Source organism: Dermacentor variabilis, chromosome 5, assembly GCF_050947875.1.
Source record: "Dermacentor variabilis isolate Ectoservices chromosome 5, ASM5094787v1, whole genome shotgun sequence".
Lineage (NCBI taxonomy): Eukaryota > Metazoa > Arthropoda > Arachnida > Ixodida > Ixodidae > Dermacentor > Dermacentor variabilis.
In genome coordinates this window covers 28,698,644-28,718,924 of record NC_134572.1, presented here as the reverse complement: position 1 = coordinate 28,718,924, position 20,281 = coordinate 28,698,644, and the positions used below count along the sequence as shown (strand labels likewise).

The 20,281-nt window shown below is 47.2% G+C and overlaps 1 protein-coding gene across 1 annotated transcript in view; it reads left to right on the top strand.

Annotated features, from left to right (window-relative positions):
* LOC142583470 (L-asparaginase 1-like) overlaps window positions 1-6,145 on the top strand; it is a 32,366-nt gene extending 26,221 nt beyond the window's left edge. Inside the window, exons 10-11 of the mRNA XM_075693958.1 lie at window positions 3,712-3,825; window positions 6,116-6,145. Of these exons, the coding sequence (XP_075550073.1) occupies window positions 3,712-3,825; window positions 6,116-6,145 (144 nt within the window). The remainder of the gene's footprint in view (window positions 1-3,711; window positions 3,826-6,115) is intronic.
* The last annotated feature ends 14,136 nt before the right edge of the window (window positions 6,146-20,281 follow it).

Here is a 20,281-nt window from a genome sequence, read left to right as displayed (position 1 = left end):
TGAATGCATATGTACGAATAGCTCTACCCTAAAAGAACCTATATAATATAACTTTGTTAGATGAATAATTGTGCTCTTCTTTTGGACTATTTTTATACATACAGACCCACTTACTACAGCTTGTTTTAAATGTACGGTCATTTTGTTTGTCTGAGCTTTCGTCACCTTGGTAGCTCTGATTCGACAGTACCCTTCTCTTTGAGCTGACCGTTGCGCGCCCAGCGATACATCGCCATGACAGATTGTTCATGTGTCAGCGTGTCCGATAACAATTCCTCTGGCGGCATTGGCACACCACGGGAGAGTATCTGGGAAATATGGAACCGATTGACAAAGCATTACTTTCCATTGCGAGAAATGCTTGTAACTCGAAACGATTGTTTTCCGTGTGTTTCATTGTTATTCGCCGATGACGCTTTTACTTGCATCGAAATGATGTTTGTAAATTTTCCTAATAGTCGTAAGCGCTTTCCCTGGGGACGTCTAAACACATATTTTGCGACGCACATGAAATTCAACGTTTGTGTGAGTTATCCTTTTAACAAACCATTTGTCTAAGCGGGCGACTCGATATTAAGAGAGGATTTATAAGGTGAAATGAACCATTTGGTAATGCTGGCTTCCCAACAAGAAGAAGCTTTATGGAAAGAAGCCGACTTTTCAAAATGTGCTTCGTTTAACATGTGTTTTATTATGAATAGCATTCTTGGCCTTCCCAGATGTGACCAGTTTTCTTTCCAGCTTTCAATATGAGTACCCTCCCCCCCCCCCAAAAAAAAAAAAACATATGAGTCGATCCCTGAGATAGCGCAGCATGACAGTCTGGGCCAATCCCGAAAAGTGCACTTTAAAAATATGAGCTGTTCTCGCGGTTTATGCGCAGCCCTTCTATGAGCCTCTTGGATGCCCATTTGGGTCAGTGGCTGGGTATGTGTGGAATTCGAGGCGCCGCAGCTCGACGGCGAAGTGTGTCCAGAGGGAAGTGCTGGAGAGGACTCCGACAGCAGCACACGCCTCAAACATTCGGCTGTTCGCGCACTTAGATAGTCATCGCACATGAGTTCTGCCATAATTGTTAATGCATTGGCATTTTTGGGCTGCTACCCTTTTCGCGCTTTCCGAGGGCTGTTTATGTATATCCAACCACTTTCCCGCCTACTTGTGTAGGCCATGGTCAAATGGCTGAACATGGTTGATGGGTGATGAAGGAACAGGGTTGGAAACCAACCGTCAGACCAACTTGGCTGGCTGAATAGTGGCAACGTGTACATATTTGCAGTTCTTCAACGAACCTCTTTCACGTCTTGGAGGGTCGCTGTAGATGCGGCACTGCAAAGGTGCCGCTGTTCACTGAAAATATGACACCGACTTAGAGCTCTGCTTATGTACCACACGGTCTGCGCTGGTCTTCAATGAAGTTTTCTTTATGCCAACTTGGGTCACTGGGTATAAATAAGTAGGTGCATACCACTCTTCAATGAACGTGTTTGACGCCAATTAGGGTAACTAGGTATTTGTCACTGCGAATGTGTTACTCTACAATGACTAAAAAAATTTCTCCGATGCTGAGCAGAGTCGAACCTGTGTCCCAACGGTTCCTGAAGGACAGCAACCCGATGCTTTAGCAGGCTGAACCACAAATACACTGGACATGTGCCACTGGACGTGCGGCAAGCGAGGGAAGAATTCTCAGCCTTTGCAGACACCGGCGCGCCATGCTTCTCGTCTCAAAGGCCACGGGCGGACTTCTCGGCGGCACCACTAGATGGTGCAGCGTGCTCAGAAAGAAGCGCGAGAAAGGGGGAAGGCTTGCACATGACGCTTTTATCAGGCAGGATTCACACAGCTGTCAAACTCTCCATCCCGTTACCGTCACGGCACCGGCGCCAGTCATGAAACAGTGTTTCTTTGCCAATTTTTCTTAAAAAGTAGGACACCGGCGACCTTGGGAGCATCAACCTAGGTCACCAGCGTGGTATTTTTTAATAAAAACGGGCAAGAAAACACTGCTTCATGACGGACGCCGGTGCGGTGAGGGTGACGGGACGGGATGTTTGACGGCTTTTTGAATCGGGCCTAGGCGTGCGTACGCACCGGCGCCCCATGCATTTCGGACGCCACGCGCAGGGTACGCGGTGGCGGTGCTAGAAGACGCCGAGGGTTCTTAGGGAAGCACGAAAAAGGAGTCCCGCTGCAGTATACGCCTCATACATAACTCGTTTTGACTGTGGCAGTACGTTGTGCCGCTATATTGATTCAATGCTACAGGCATTACCGTCGGCAGTCATAGTCATATGCCAAATCTTTTTCGTAGAAAACGGTTTCTTGGCTGCAAAATAGTTGATGCTCTTATTATTCAAAGAAATGTCAAGAGCTGCTATAGGTTCACCATTTAACCAAATGAATACTCGTTATCTCTGATCAAACCAGGTGGGCTCTGATTTCTCAAACAACCAATCGCCCCAACTAACACCCCGGGTTCAAGTTCCAAATTTACAAGACTTCATTGCCCGAATTCGCGAAGAGCCTCTTACACAAGGGCGGTTCCTCCTAACAGGTGTTACATAATCGTGATAGCAAGCATATTATGAAAGGCAGCTAGCCATAGACAAGATTGACGCCCTCACTAATGATATATCCGATGCCACAATTCATGGGCACTTGTACTTATAAACCACCACAGGCTACGAGCTGCTTTGTAGACGCAAGCCAAGGGCTTGTGTGTGCACCAATTGCATTCTCAAAGACGACTCCACTCTAAGCACTTCTTAGATTATGGTATATAGAGAAGGGCTAATCCTGGAATTAAAGGTAGTATTTGGGCTTTAATAATACTCCTGGGCAGTGTATGAGCTAGAAGATAGCTATCCCATACATTCAGCGTCCGCACGATGGCACTCGAGTGGAGCAGTGCGTTTCAACCACCTCCTAAACGCAGGAATATCAGTGAGCCACATTGAAGCGCAGTGATAGTAGAGAGGCAGCACTCGACTAAACTCTATATTTGAGCTGAGTTTGTGAATGCAGCATTACCTTGATTCCCATGTCGGGACATCAGCGCGAAGTGCATTCTTCAGACTTCTTGACGTGAACAAAGTGATGATATAGTCACGTTGTGGTGACGAAGAAGGAGAAAACACTGCCAGAAGGGTTGGTTCATCATCATCATCATCAGCCTGGTTACGCCCACTGCAGGGCAAAGGCCTCTCTGGTTAGGAATGAATAAATATTTATTGGGTGAACTTACGCCCCATGTGTCGAGACGCAACACTCCAATCTCAACGATAGTGGCGGGCACAGTAGTCGATCGTCGAACGTGACCTCAAGGACAAAGTACTTCCGCTATTTATGCATGTATCAATATAGACTTGCATTACAGTGTAATCACTGCTGCTTGCATACATTCAAGAATGTGCGACGCTGTTCCTGTCACGCACGCAATCTGTTTAGACAACACTCTTTCGTTATTGAATCAAACGTTAAGAAGAAAGAAATTTGATAGAGCATTCGTGTCTTGCGCCTAGCGATAGCTTGATAACAGTAATAATTCGGTGTGAAGCAGCCGCTGGGGAAAAAAACACTGTACGCCAGGACAATACACAGTACCCGGTTCCTTTGCAAATTGTCTGCACACAGCACTTGTTTTGCTATTCCTGTAACAATTAATGTTTCTAGCGATTTTTTTTTTCTTTTCTTTTCGGCTGTCAACAGGAACTGCTCAATGTCGGAGCAATACCTGGTGCGGACATGACACCGGAAGCGGCGCTAACAAAGCTCAGCTTCGTTATTTCCAAGACGGAATGGACGGATAAAAAGAAAAGAGAGGTAATTAATCGTCACGCAAATAACAGATGCCCTAATTGCGAACTGCGAAGAATAACTAGCGTAGTGACTAGCTCCAATTATTATCAGTGAATTTGGATATTTCGTTATTGATTACTTCTTTCTCAGATGTTACGTTCGGACATGTTGGTGTATAATCATGCAGTGCTGATCCCCTCGCATGGCCAGATATTGATGCGGCCAAGATTGAAGCACTTGTTTTGACAAGTATATATAGTCCTAAAAAGAAATACAGCTTGAAAATTATTATAATTATCACTTAGCAAAATCGGCCCTGTAATCAAAGGTTACGACCTCGTTTTACTGATATGAATATTTCAGCCAAGTTTACAAGATGTTTCATCAAACGCATAAAGCTGTAATCTACAAGGTGTAGCTTTTATTGAATGGGAGCAAGTGAACTGATCGGGACACACTGCACAGTTTTATTGGTGAGCACGAGTTGTTGTCAGGTGCCCTGAAATCCTGGGTCCATATCTTGTAATAATTATTTCCGTGTGCTTGTACTTCGCTATATGTTAAAGAACACCAAGTTGTCACAATTAATCCAGGGATTTGTGCAACGGCGCGCAGCACAGCTCACATTAAAACGCTAGCATTTCACCATATAACGGACGTAAAAAACTTTAATGAGCAAAGGGCCTGCGAGGTTGCCAGCCCGGGCTCAGGCCACCCGGGCACTATTTGCGGTGAGGCATAGCTTTTCCTCCGCTGCCCGGGCCCGCTGGACAGCCCATGTGTAGCCGACGTGTAGTTCCGAGCTAGTCAGAGCGCTTAGTCATCGCTCCTCGAGAAGGTCCGGTTCTGTGTTGTCCTCTACATATATCGATCTAATCTTTGTGCACTTCCATAAGATGTGAGCCATGTCTGCGTGTTCGTGCTTGCAGAGCTTGCAGCTCACGTCTGGGTATTGTGTTGAACTGACTCTGCTAAATGTAATGGGTTCCGGTACGTTCTGGTTTGCAACCTCCTCCAATGTGTTTCTTGAGACCCGTCGAGTTGTTTGTGGGGTTGTGGGTATGCTTCTCTTTGTTTTGTATAGTGTGTCAGTATGTCGGGGTACGTGACCAGTCTGTCCCAGTCGTCTTTTATCGCTACTTCGTCGTTGTCGCCTCCTCCGTGTTCTCCATCGCCTCCGACGCAGTCCTTCCCCCTTCCCCGGGGGTTGCGGGGTGTCGGGCCGTCACTGTGAGAGCCGCGGTGGGTTAGTTCTCGCGCGGCTCGGTGGGCCTTCTCGTTGAGGTTGGGAGGGGCACTCGTGGTCACTTCTCCCATAAATGGCGGGATCCACTTGAGGTATTTAGGTGTAATTTTGCCGTTCTTGAAGTCTTCCGCTTTGCGGTTCAGAATTTTGGCCGCCTCGATGGAGACCCAGCCCTTTGTGAAGTTCTTAATAGCCGTCTTGGATTCACTGATAATTGTTTTGTCTTGTTGCCGACCGTTTATTAAAGCTAATGCGAATGTCGTTTCTTCCGCTGCCTCCGACGATCTGGTCCTTATGGAGCCCGCAGTCACTGTCTTTCCTTTCGTGCATACGACCGCCAGTGCGAAGAGGGAGTTACCTTTGTCAGCACCGACACTCCCATTGTCGTCCAGGTTTCGGGGGACCGGGTGGCGTCTACGAAGAGCACCACCTACCCCGCGCGCCGTGGGTTTTGAGAATCGTTTTCGTGCGGTATTTTCTTCTCTCGACATTGTGCACGGGGTGCATGTTCTTCGGGATATTTTCCGTGTTTATTGCGGCTCGGACGCCTGGGTGAATCTGCGTCTTCGGGCCGTTCATTCTGTGGTAGTTTATGGCGGCCTTTTCCATGATTTCTCTGCGCGCCTTGGTTCCCGAGAGTCTTTCAAGTTGCGTTATTCTCTGTGCTTCCGCGATTTCCTCCAGCATGTTATGTACCCCGAGTTGTAGTAACTTTTCGTTTCTTGTGTATTGGGGGAAACCCAGTTCCGTTCTGCACGCTTTCCTAATGAGCGCGTCGATCTTGTCTTTCTCAGCCTTGTTCCAGTGGACGAATGCCGCCACGTACGCGACGTGGCTGATCACGAAGGCCTGAACGAGCCGTACGACGTTTCTTTCTTTAATGCCCCTCCTGTTGTTGGAGACTCTCTGTATTATCCGAATGGTCACCGTGACTTTCTTTTCCAGGCGCTTTATAGTTTCCGCATTTGTTCCCCTGGCTTCGATCCAGAGACCCAAGACTCAGACCTTTTGGACCATAGGTATTTCCTTGCCTTTTCTCATGGTTAATCTGATTCCCCTTTTGTGTAGTTCCGCTACGTCTCTGTACGGTTTGGTTAGCCTCCTGGGGCGGTAGAGCAGCAGTTCCGATTTCTCCCACGAGCATTCTAGTCCGGTGCCCTGCAGATGATTTTCGATTGCCTCCACCGCCTATTGAAGTCTGTTCTTCATATCGCCCTCGCTTGCGCCCTTCATGGTCCAAATCGTAACGTCGTCTGAATTGACGGTGTGATTAATGCCTTCTATTAGCTCCAGCTTCTCCGATACCCCGATCATGACGAGGTTGAAGAGCATCGGTGACACGACGGACCCTTGCGTTGTGCTGGCACTGCCCATGTCCACCTGGATACTATCTTCCTCGTCTAGTCTAATTGTGGCTGTTCTTCTCGTAAGAAAATTTTGGATATAATTATACATTCGTTCGCCCAGGCCGAGTTGCGCGATTCTTCGAGGATGGCCGTGTGCTTGACACTGTCGAAGACCTTCTTTCTCAAGCCCCGTTCAATGGTTCGCTCAATTATTGCTAATCATGCCCACGACTTAGCCAGTTAGAAGCGTGAAACTCAAACAGAGGTGTAACGTACCATATAAGTAAAGCGAGTCTGGTACGTACCGGGTGTTTCAGCGAACACTCGCAAAAATGTTTAAAGCTTGCCTGGCAGATAGCACAATTTTATAGTTCATGAGCAAGTGTACTCGAAAAGGCGGACATTCCACAAAAAATCGAGATGTATAATCAACTAATCAAAAAAATCACTAATTCTTTTTCAATAATTACCTTGTGGCCCTTATTGCAATTTACAAATTCTAGCCGTGATGTTAGCAAGGCGGATCCATACTTGGAACGAATTCTCCGGATGACACCAGTTTCGATATATTAATTCCCAAACTTTGCGGAGAAATACTATTACCTAATCTGCAATACATTTACGCTGTAGAAATAACCACCAAGTACAATTATTTGTTCAATTATTAAAGCTTTTGTAGCAGTTTCAGTTTCAGTTCATTTCTTTCTTAAGTGGAGACATGCTTACACAAGTATACATAAGGAGATATCCGAGCGTGTGACTGAAAGGGGACCTCCTGTCAGGAAATATATACATTAGAGCAAATAGACAGCATAAAACAGCAATACAGTAGTCAATAAGTGGAAAATTGTACAAATTAAATGTAGTACAAACTGCAAAATAATATAAAGTCAATAACTACTCGTATAATTAAAACAGTAGTTTAAGGCATTCGCAACAGAACAAACCAAAAATATTTATAAAGGCTACAAATGAAAAAGAAACTAAAGAAAAAGGAAAAACGGAAAGTAAATGAACAGGAGTGAAGTGAATAGCCTAGATAAGTGTATTATGTTTGCTATCTAGTAGAAAAGCGAATAATGTTTTCTTGCAGAAACCTAAAGACAGAAACCGCTTGACATCTAGGGGGAGTCTGTTCCAAGTAGATAATGCTGCGAAATATCCAGATAGTTTTCTATAATTAGTATGTATTAGTGGCAATAAGAAATTGTTGTTAGCTGCAAATCTTGTGCGATTCAATTTAACCAATGTAGCCTCCAAAAATATATTTACTCGCGGAGAATTACGTGTTAACTTAAGTAACATTACGTCTAATTTAAAATTAACAAGATTCTTTACTGAAAGTATTCTCTGGTTGAGAAGCATATCAGAAGCATTGCAGTAGACTGAGCTGAACGACAATGTCCGGATGGCTTGATTCTGCAAATGCTGTAGTGGTGCTATACGAGTTGGATACGTGTTGCACCATGCTGTAATGCAATAATTGAGATGGCTGTGAATAAAAGAATAATACAAGGTTAGCGATGTTGATTTGCTAAAGTAATATCTAGGTTTAAGTAACATTCTAATACCGGGAGAAATTTTGCGCTTCAAATAGGCGATATGCTTCGTAAATTTTAAGTTTGACTCAAGAATTATACCAAGAAATGAGCATTCATTAACTGCACTGATGTCAAGAGATTTTAGGTTGACAGTGGGAATGAATTCTGATGTCCTATGATTCGAATGAAAAAGCATAAAAGACGTTTTGGTAGGATTTATTCTTAGCGAGTTAAGCTGACACCACGTTAAAATATTTTTTCATATCATTGTTTAGCTTAGTAGTCAGAGAAGTTAGTGAACGATCGGTTGCAAGTAATGTGTGTCGTCAACGTAAAGGAAGGCGTCAGTTTCTATTAAACAATTGGGTAGATCATTTATATAAAGCAGGAATAGTAGTGGCCGAAGCACAGAACCCTGCGGGACCCCTTTATTGGTTATTCTGAAATTAGAAAGTGAGCAACTAAAATACACAGCTTGTTGTCTATCTGTTTAGTAGCCTTTTATAAGTGCTAATGCTGGGCCATCGACGCCTACTGCCCGTAGTTTAGCAAGTAAGATATCGTTGTTTATGGATTCTAATGCTTTGGATAGATCGATAAAATCTGAACCTGCGTAGAAACCGGCATCTATAGCACTTTTTATTTTATCCGTGAAAGAAAGTATAGCACAGTCAGTCGAGGATCCTACCCTGAAGCATTGGCGTTCCAGTTACTTTCTGAACAAAACGCCATTTTATGCCTTGAAGCCCAGCAGTAAATTTCTTTTTATTTCTTTTTGCGAAAACGTTACGGAAGCGGTGCCCACGCTTCTGAGGAGGAGGAGGAGGAGGAGAAGGAGGAGGAGGCTGACTGCATGCGGGCCCATAGCCCTGCAACACATGCTGCCGATTGCTCACGCCAAGAGGCGTGCTATGTGGTGGTCGTTGGTTTTTCCAAATCTCCGGCCCTAAGTTCGGCGCCATCAGACGAAGCCGTTCACGAAGGCACAGTTTAGAATGAGGAGCTTAACCGGAAACCTTCCGGAACAAGCACTGATGTTCATGTTTGCAGACACGCTAAATGGCAGAGCTGTTCCATTTTCTTTTCTTCTTTTTTTTTAGAAACTCCAGGAAAGCCTCCGCGGAGAACTCACCACAGGCTCCGAACGTGGGTTTAATGTCCAGTACAACACGGCCAGCATTTCACCTTGGAAGAGGTTGCTTATACATTGAGTGCGCTTCTTGTGTCGTGTTTCGTGCGTGCAATGCCGGTCTGAGAGTGATTGCCGACTAAGGCCTACCTATTGTACGAGAGTGCTCTAAATAAACGTAAATAATTACCAATTTAGTTTCAATATTTGGAGTAAAAATAAAAAAAACACAATACATGCATCACTATGAGTCAACCAGATGTTCGATATATATCATTGGGCGAGAGGCTGGAAGTCAACACGTACGTACATTGGCGCTGCCAAATCTTCAGTAACTTTCGCACAATAGCTGATTTCCCTAAGTGATATCAACCATGTTATATGCGCTGGCGCTCACTAATAATGATAGCAAGCATAATAGTTGTGAATGCGATTACCCCATGACACAGTTCTCAAATCTTCGCAAGTTTGTCACCGCACTATCTTCAAATACAGCCAGTTTAAAACTTGATATAACGGAAGCACTCTCAGCTAGACAGTGTGCAAACACAGCCGTAAACGAAGTAACGGAGATAGAGGCGAGGAATAGAGGATGTTCTCGTAACGATGAAGGTGTCCGGCGGCTTAAATTTTGAGAGCAATTATTTGACCCTGGCGCACGGGGACATTATTTACAGAACAAACTTTAGCGAAAACTATGGTACATGTTTACATGTCACGCTAGCGGAAAGTTGTTTTATATGGCTGTTTCGTGCCTTTTTTTCCGCAAATGTAAGTATCGTGTCTTCGTTTTCTCGCTGTCTGTCACGTCGTGCTTCACGTGTCTTGGGAATGACAATGTTTTTCTTTGTGTGTCGCAATTCCAGCTCTCTTTAAGCCCACATAGGCACAAAGAGCAGTTTACGACACGTTCGCGTGATCCCCAACGCTCTAGAATGGTTGTTTGGGCCAAAAACTGCTCTAATCATGTACTCAAGGTGTGCACGTGAGCACTCTAATGACCCATGTGCCTGTGTACAAACTGGTAGCGTGCCGCCAAAAAGAGGTTCGAAGTGGAAGCAGTTGCGCACGCAAGCTGTACGCGCAGCACGCACACTTGAGTGCTTACTTCTTGTGATATGAAGCAAAAAGAAACCCAGAGTACAAAGCAGTAAAAGATATGTCTGGCCCACAATCCAGCGTGTCACCCTAGCAGGAAAGTTTGGCGCCACTCATCTTTCCATTCAGTACCTGACTACACGAGCCTCAATCCTTCTGCGAAGTCAGAAAAACGTTTCCTTATGAAAGGGTATATGTAGTTGTTACAAAAGGATCGCTTAACTCACTCAATTTCGCCCACATTAGTTTGGTCAGTGATTCCCTGCCAGCGAAACTTACGAAAGCATCGCTTAACTCACTCAATTTCACCCACGCTAGTTTGGTCAGTGATTCCCTGCCAGCGAAACTTACGAAAGCATCGCTTAACTCACTCAATGTCGCCCATGTTAGTTTGGTCAGCGATTCCCTGGCAGCGAAACTTACGAAGGCATCGCTTAACTCACTCAATTTCGCCCATGCTAGTTTGGTCAGTGATTCCCTGCCAGCGAAACTGCATCTCGCAAACGTACCGGAAGTTACCATCTTCGGCTCATTTTCACTTGTAAGCGCACAGCGCAATCGTACTGAAACTGTCAAAGGCAACCAGAACATCTAGTCTCAATCATCTACGAAGCGCCCACGTAAGCGAAGTATTGCGAATCTTTGCCCGAATTCACAAAATGCTCTCGCGCTTGAATTTCACTAAAGAGGAAATCGCAGTAAATCCTGTTTCAGGACATATTATAACTAAAGTCAACTGGCCAATAGCAAAAAGCACTTACGAACAAAAAGCTTCGGGATTCGGCCTCTGGGCCCGTATTCAGAAAATGTTCCTGCGCCTAAATTGCTCGCAAGAGAAAATTCCAGTCAATCCTGATGATGAGAGGGGCCGTGGAGTACAGACGTGTCTCACATGGGCTTCCGCTTCTCGTGCTTCTCCCCCGGGAACAAGGCCAGTGACGAACCCAAGTACTGCACCGGTGCAACCGGCAAGACGAGAGAAATCAGCGGACACTAGCCACTTTTGGGTGAGTGCAAGTAATCTCAAAATATCAAGCGTTATTCCCGACAATCGCCCATCCGCCCGGTTAAGCCTAACGCCAGAACCCGCTCCCGCAATCTCATCGGCAGAAATCGGCAGAAACACCGTGCTCACGAGCGCTCGTCCAGGCCACGGCGAAGAGCCCCTACGATGAGCCAAGATGCAGCTGCTGCAAGCGAAATGTCAAAGAACCAGAAAGAAAATCAAGTAAATGCAATACAAACAGACCGGACGGAAGAAAACACCGGGGAAGGTACCTGAAACTATGACGCAGAACGCGGCCGCACAATCGAAGCGGAAAGCGCATCACAAGAAACAAGAAAGCCAAGAAGGACACCTCGAATTCAAAGACGCCGGCAAAAAACGAACCGATGAGCAAACGTCTAAACCAGCACCTTCACAGAAACAACACAGACCCAGGATGCCGCCCCTGCCACTTCACGACTTTAAGATCGTCTACCGCCCGCAAGCAGGTCTCGACCTCGCCAAATGGAATACCGTCGCAGTCATGCACGCCATCGGTAGAGCGAGGGGACTATATGGCAGCAGAACTTCAATGACAAAATACGCGTACAAGTACAGAGAATCGAAACATTAATCATCGCCAGCACGGCCGACAAGGAAGGCGCCAGCATGCTGGTCAGCACCAACAGAATACAGCTCGGAGGCACTTACCACAACGTCAAAGGCAACATGCGAACCTAGGACGACGTCCCCCGAGGCGTCATCAATGGCCTCATACCAGGAACAAGTACCGCAGGACTTATGGCAGCAATCCGAGCACCGGCACGATGCACCGTTCTTCACGCCCGAATAATGGGTCAAGCGACCGCGACAGTGGTATTCTTCGAAGGACCGCACGTTCCCTACTACATCATCTTCCAGAGTGTGGACTTCCTCTGCAGACAATATCGCAAGTCAGTGCAGTACTACCGCACCTGTGGCAACGTGGGACACCCCCAAGACGTCTGTCCGAAAGTGATCCCAGATATTTGCTACAAATGCGGCAAGACTGGACAACCACCAGTCAATGACTGCAAACCGACCTGCAAGCTCTGCGGAGAGGCTCACGAAACTTCAAGTACAGAGTGCAAAAAGAGACGGAAGCCAAGCCCTCCACCCTACAATATACGACAACAGCGCCTTAACAGACTACAAGAAAGAGACAACCACTGGAGCTCCAGCAGGGAAGAGTTCCCGGAGCTGGACACCTCGGCCACCAGCTCGAGCAGCGTCAGTGCGAGCAGCTCGCCCAGACGCAGCAGCTCCAAGCCAATATTGCGAAGTCGTTCGCGCTCACGTTGCCGCTCTCGCTCCCGCTCAGTCAAGCACGTGAGCTATGCCGACGCGGTACGCGGCTTGAGCGACTCGGGTGGTACGAGCAGCTTGGAGGCATCGGCCGAAGCCGCAGTCATACAGGTCCTAGAAAAGAAACAGCAGAACCAGCAGGGCAAACTACAGAATCAGCACAGCCAATTGCAAAGCCAGCAAAACCTCATAGACAAGCTACTCCGCAGTCAACAGAAACAGCAAGAGCTCAACGACAAACTGCTTCAAAAATGCAAGAACAACAAGAATTCACAGACAAGCTGCATCAAAAATGCCAGGAACTCGAAAACATAAACAGACACTCGGGAACGACGTTGACCAAGGCCGACGCTGAAGCCATAGTAGATACAAGGTGACTGATATTTCGAGAAGCCTTTATGAAGAACATTCACGCCACGATGGAAAAAATTGTCCAATCAGCAGTCGAAAAAACAGCCGCTACCTTCGAAAACAAGATCGCCACGTTAAACGCAAAAATCGATGGGATCCTGCCACGGCTAAACAATTTTATCGCGCATGTAAAGAACAACTACATCACCAAGGCGCAGCTCGACAATTCGCACCCCACGACTCGGAAGAAGGCACGGGCGAACAGTCACAGCGACACTCGCTCGGTCTCGCCCGCTCGCGATCGCCGATGCGAATCCGAATCCATCGACGATGGCGACCCCTAACCACAAGTCAAAGAACCAGCATTCAACTATGCTGCCGGGGCTGCCATACTGCCGGGGCGTGGAACCGGCAGCATGGCGGAAGCGCTTACCAGTTTCCTACTGCTTACGCAGGTTGTCTGGGTGCACGGTTTCTCGGCAGCGATGCTTGCAGCAACCCTTCACGGTGACGGTTCGCAACCAAGGACCCCGGCGGACATTCCTTCAGTGGTGTCTCTCGCATCCATTCACGACGATGTGTATCTTGCTGCAGTGACCTCTGTAGTACCCCAAGGCTCTGTATTGGGGCCCCTCTTATTTTTTTTATATATAAATGATATCACTTGTGGTATTACGTCATCTTTCAGGATGGTTGCAGACGACTGCGTAGTATATAGGGTTATTGATAGTGATTCCGATTTTTGTGCACTTCAGAGTGATTTAGACAAATTTTCAACTTGGTGTGGGAATTTGGAAATGTCACTTAACGTTTCAAAATGTTTAAACATCACCTTTACAACGATACATTCATACAAGACATACGAGTACAAATTAAATAGCGTTACTGTAAGCAGGGTTACGGAATGTAAATACTTGGGAGTTTGGTTTACCTCGGATTTAAGGTGGAACAGGCATGTACAAGAGGTAAGAAAGAAAGCGGCACGAAAGTTGGGCTTCCTCCGTCGAAATTTTGGCCAATTACCTAGTAAACTGAAAGAACAGCTGTATTTTACTCACGTACGTTCGGTACTTGAGTACGCTTGTATCTGCTGGGATCCTTATACGTGTCAGTTAGTCGATTTACTTTAAAAAATTCAGAATAGGGCGGTTCGATTCGTTCTTGGTAATTACGACAAAAACCTCAGTATTACCGAAGGCAAGCGCAGACTTCATTGGCAAGATCTAAAGGATAGAAGAAAGTGCCTCAGGCTCAAATTTTTTCACGGTGTTTACTATTCTAAAATAGGCATTGACAGGAACAAATATATTAAATTACCATCTTACATTTCCCGTAGAAGAGACCATGCCTTGAAACTCCATGAATTTCCTTTTTAGGGTGACACCTTGCGTTATGAATTTTTTTTCAGGACCACGAGGGAGTGGAATGCTCTCCCGTCAAATATTGTTGGTATACAATGTAATGAAACGTTGTACCGCGCTTTGTATGTTGAAATGAGTGTCAACTGATGTAGATATGTATGTACTCTTCTGCTGTAATGCCTTCTAAGGCGATGCACGTACTCAATAAATAAATAAATAAATACGCATATGGCAATGGAACTGTCGATGATACCGCCATCGACACGCCAACCTACAAGAATTCGTCAAGTTCAATCAACCCGACGTCATAGCACTACAGGAAACCAACACGCAGGACGTCCGAATGCAAGGATGCGCCCCATATGCACAAACCCGACGAACTGCCACACTGGTCAAGAAAACTCTCACTGTCCAAAAACACGACGTAGAGAACACCCACACAGAACACACCTTAATCGAGGTTTTACCGGAACGAAAGACGCAAAAAATCCTAAGCGTGGCCAGCATGTACAGCCCGTCTCGCGACCAGCTACCGGACTTCGATCACTTTGTACGAGAAATCCGGAAATCCACAAATGGACACCAACTCGTCATAGTGGGAGACTTCAACGCTTCGCACACGTCATGAGGCTATCATATCACAACAAAGAAGGGTGCTAGAGCGCACGATGCCACCCAGCAACACAGACTCACCCTCTGGAATGATCCTCTCCAGGCCACCAGAATAGGAAACAGCGTCTCCAGGGGCACAAACCCCGATCTTACCTTTACTGCGAACCTCTGTGCAGAGTGGAGTCGACTCCAGGAAACCTTAGGCAACGATCACCATATCCTCCATATGTAGCACACCCGTAGACAGACGAAGACCGCAATTGCACGGCTAACCGAATGGAAATCTTTTAGGGACAAGCTAGATTCCGGAGCAAGCATAACTGACATTGACCAGTCGCTCAAAAATTTATTAGACGCTGCAGAACGTCATACCAAGATCGTACAACTCGATGCCAATACACCCGCGGTCGACGCGCACCTCCTCCCTCTCTGTGAGGCCAGAAGTGGCCTCCTGAAGAGGAGGAAGCGGCAAAATCTTAACAGAAAGCTAAAGACACGCATTGCTCTCCTCACCAAGCAGGCTCAAGACTATGCGGACCACCTTGTCAGGCAGAACTGGCACTCTTTATGTGACAAGCTACAGGGGACTCTGAGCACGAAGAGGACCTGGCACCTCCTGCGGACACTCCTGGCCACTCAACCCACCAAAACGAAACAGAAGCAACATCTCCACAGTCTTATCCACAACCACGCCGGATCCGAAGAACACCTCCTGTGAGAAACACAAAAGAAACTATGCGGAGACTCACCCTCTCCCGCGTCAACTCGCAGCAAATAATACTATGGAAAACCGAATCCAGAACTCGATTGACCCTTTACGCAGGCCGAAATCCACGTAGCCCTATCCAAGCTGACTAGAAATACTAGCCCTGGTAAAGACCGGATCGTTAACAAACACCTACGTAACCTACCGCAGCAGGCCCACCGAGGCTCTCCTCCGTTACTACAGCGAGTGCTGGGAGTAAGGAGAACTGCCTGCTATATGGAAGCACTCGGACATCACCATGATCCCCAAGCCCAACAAACCTCTCGGCTTGGAGAACCTACGGCCGATCTCCTTCACCTCGCACGCGGGAAAGCTTTTCGAACATATGGTGCACGACCGCATTACCCAGTACCTGGAAGACAACGGCCACCTACCGGAAACCATGTTCGGCTTCAGGCAGCACGTCTCAACGCAGGACGTACTCTTACAACTAAAAGAAGACCTTCCAGATCACCTAAACGATCGAGGCAAACACTCCATAGTGGCAGTAGACGTCAAGGGAGCATTTGATAACGTTAGCCCCGACTTGATCGTCAACAATCTCGAAAGCACCGGCTACGGCACTAGGACCTACGCATACGTCAGAAACTTTCTGATGGACCGCACCGCAACAGTCGGAATCTATCAACATCCGCAGCGAAAGCTTCCTACTTCCAAGGCACCCCTCAACGGTCGGTCATTTCACCGCTACTCTTTAACGTAGCTATGATCAAGCTACCCCCACTCCTCGAGACCATACCAGATCTGCGTCACGCGATGTATGCTGATGACATCACGCTCTGAAACAGAGCTACGAACGCTGGAAGGCAAGAAAGTAGCTTACAAGCAGCCGTAGACACCATCGAAAGCTATCTCCGAAACAGCGGCCTCCGCTGCGCCCCAGAGAAGTCTGAGCCCCTCGTCCTCAAAGCAACAACGAGAGGCCGGCCACCCAACTACGAAGAGCTCGACTCCAGCGTCACCCTCAACGGGAAAACAATCCCCAAAGTCAACACCATGCGAATACTTGGACTGCACATCCACAAAGACCGATCGGGGGCTGGCAGCCTACCCAGACTAGAACGCACCCTCTCGCCACTCACACACCTCGTCAAGAGGATCTCAAGCCAAATAAGCGGGCTCAAGGAGCAAGACACGCTAAGAATAATACAAGCACTGCTCACCAGCCGCATAACATACGGCACGCCGTACCTGGTTTTGAAGAACGCTGAAATAGAAAAGCCCAGCATCATGATAAGGAAGGCAATCAAAGTCACCCTGGGACTACCCGCCATGGCCTCTACTTCCTGTCTCCTTAAGATGGGCGTCCACAACACGTGGCAAGAGCTCACCGAAGCGCACAGGAACAGACAACGGGAACGACTCAAGCTCACGCCCACAGGGAGATCAGTACTCCGACACCTAAACTACAGCGAGACGCACGTCGCAGACACGGACAAGAAAGAGCGAATCCCACCTAACGTTCGAGAGTGCATTTTCATCGCACGTGTTCCGCGCAACATGCATCTCATATACCCCAAGAGTAGAAGAAAGGCTAGAGCCAACGCCATCAAACGAAGTTTCAAGCACGACCCGAATGCCCGCTACACCGACGCGGCCAAGTATCCGCATCGAAACGCGTACGCTCTCAGCGTCGTAGACTGCCGAGGCCGCGAGCTAGCATCGGCAACCATCAATGCACGCAATCCGGAAATGGCTGAAGGAGAGGCAATCGCTGTCGCTACCACCATGTGCACCGATGCAGCGGTTATATTCACCAACTCTCAGGCCACCTGTACAAACTTCTTGAGGGGCCGCATCTCGGCCGATGCACTCAAGATACTAAAAAGATGAAGCACTCCGCTCCTGTGCACCTGCGTAACGTGGGTACCCGGATACGAGGGACTAGAGAGGAAGGAAGCGGCCCACTCCACTGCCTGCGAGCACGTCAGCCGGGTTCCCCTCTCCCCCCGCGCTCTCTGACCCGTGACAGAAGAGGCGGAGGCTGTACCCACCAGCTATTCGGCCATATTGCAACATTACAGGCTCGAGCATCGAGTGAACCCTCCACCGCACCCTAAACTCGGCAGAGAAGAAAGTCTCATCCTTAGACGCCCGCAAAGTAATACGTACACTCACGGAACGATAATGCATCGCCTCTACCCGACGCTCCACGGCTACCTCTGTCCACTCTGCAACGTACCCGACACTCTGGCACACTTGCTCCTGGAATGCCCGTGGCAGGAAGGCAGCGAAGTGCAACCAGAAACAGACGCAAAACGAGCACAAGAAGCAAACCGCCTATTCGAAACGTGGGAGGCCAAGCGAACCCTCGGGGACATAGAAGACCAATAATTCGTTGCCAGGGCCAAGAGGGCAGTCGAAGCCAGAGCGTTCTTGGACTAAGGAGCCTTCCCACCTTAGGGTGATACCGGGCCTCGCTCGGGACACTGTTTCGTATAATAAACGTTTCTCTCTCTCTCTCTCTCCTGATGGTGAGCAGTTTATCTAGCGAAGGCGGCCGGCCAATGGAACAGAAGACATAGAACGTTAAGCTTTGTGAATACGGTGCCTGACCTTCAGGAAATGCTGCGGTGTGTTGTCAATCTGAGACAACGGGAGACTTTTTCCGTTTACATTTTAGAATTCCCAGAACCAGGTATGAAGAAATTTAGGTAGCAGCGGACTGTCAACGGGTGTACGCGAACCTCTGTAGATAGGTGGGACATAAGAGATGACGATGATTTGGTAGCGAAAGCAGTTCACTAATCACACTTGTTGAAGTTTGTCCAACCAGCTATGGAGTAAATGACGGCTTCAAGGTTGGCGAAACTAACTCGCTTAATCGAAATCGCACCGTCTATTTTAGACTGGTTCAGCCCAACCTCCCGAGCTATATTTTTTATATCAAATTCCTCTTCTTAACCACGCGAGTGGAATCGTTTCAGTCAGAGCGTTGAGCGCAGGCTGCTTAGAGCGTTATAACGGGTTGGCGACAACCGCTTACTGCCGCACGTCGGAGTACGATCAACGCAGATTACATACGTCCGTTCACAGAATAACTCACGTGGTTGGGCGTCGACTTAGCTGGGCGTCGACGCTGTCACGAACTTGATGTTCGCATGACTTCTCTAGAGCAGAGCGGATGCAGTTTTTTGCTATAGCTCTTTTTACGAGCTTGGAGTGGGCCGATTGATAATTCAGAATTTGTTTTTTCGACCGTGGCTTGTACTGCCAGCACACGCGCGCTCCATGAAAAATAAGACACAAGTCGAGGTACTGGATGCGACCATCTTGGGGCAGTTCATGCGTGAACTTCATTCCAAAGGCGTTACTAGCAAAAATATCGAGAATGTTGCTTATACTATTGCCTTTATCCTGAGCATCAGTCGTATTCATTACCACGAGGTAATCGTCGACATATCTAAAAACTTTCTGCACGCCTGCGTTGTAAAGGGACGCTTGAATGCGCTTGTCAATCCTTGCTAAGAAAATATCGCTTAAAAGTGGTGCTAGGCAAGAGCCGATGCACACTCCTTCTTTTTGGATAAAACAGCTGTCATTAAAAGTGATAATGGTGGATGAGAGATAAAAGGATATTAGCTCTAAAAAATTGTCGGTTGATAACCCAGTCATGTTTTGGAAGGCCACTGGTGCCATATCTTCAATGTGACTTCTAACCGCGCTGAAAAGCTCAGGATGAGGCAATGAGTAAAACAAATCTTCTACATCGATAGATGTGATACACCGTGCTGTCTTTCTTTTCTCGTCCTTGTTCAATTGTGCGCTGGAACGATGTTTCATAATGCTTCCCGTGGTAATAATTTTGTGGCTACCACCGAAGAATGAGCGCAGAAATTTTGCCACTTAAAACTATTACACCCCTTTACGTATAGCATAACACACTGAACGTAACTACTTAAGTACGCAATACTATATAGAAAGCCTATGTACGGAACCCACTCACACATTCTGGAAGTAAATCCACCGTTTTATTGCTTTCGCCAAACTACATGAAGCAGCTGTCAGTTAGTCATGCCGAAATGAAACAGCCCTAACATGGGCCAGAAAAATTATCCGTTTTAAGCGGAAAGCTCTTTGCAGTGCAAGTTGTTTTCCAAGTACAAAGCGACCAGGCCAGACCCCACCTGGCGTAACCTATTTTATGGATCTGGGGCCGCATAGACACCCCTACATGCGTGGGTGCATTTGTGGTCCATACCCCTTTTGTGTGTATATGTAATGCGGATGTACATTTCTGGGTGGATGATTGGTGAGGCCATGCGCCCCGGATCTTTGCCTCCGTTGAAATTCGACAGTAAGGAAAGCTGAGAGTGCTTCCAAAAGATTGACGTTGGACGTTGAAGCGAATTCGATGACTCCTATGACTTTTCTTAAATCAGCAGACCTGAGAAGGTGTTTACAGGTACCTTGTGTCTACAACTGTGCCCGTGAACTCTCTCTACTTTTCCTTTTACTATCCCATTCTTTCTTTCAAGCCCTAATCCTTTTACACCTTGTAGCATAGCGAACCAGACGTTCGTCTGGTTTGCTAACCTCATCATGTAACGCAGACATGATAAAATGGTACTATCAGCCCACCATTCATGGTTAAAAGCTTATGTCAGTACTAGTTTCTTCCAAATTATTTTAATAACACTACGAGACTATCAATGAGCGGTCACGTAGTAGCAAAATTTTCGCGCGCGTAATGTATGCCAT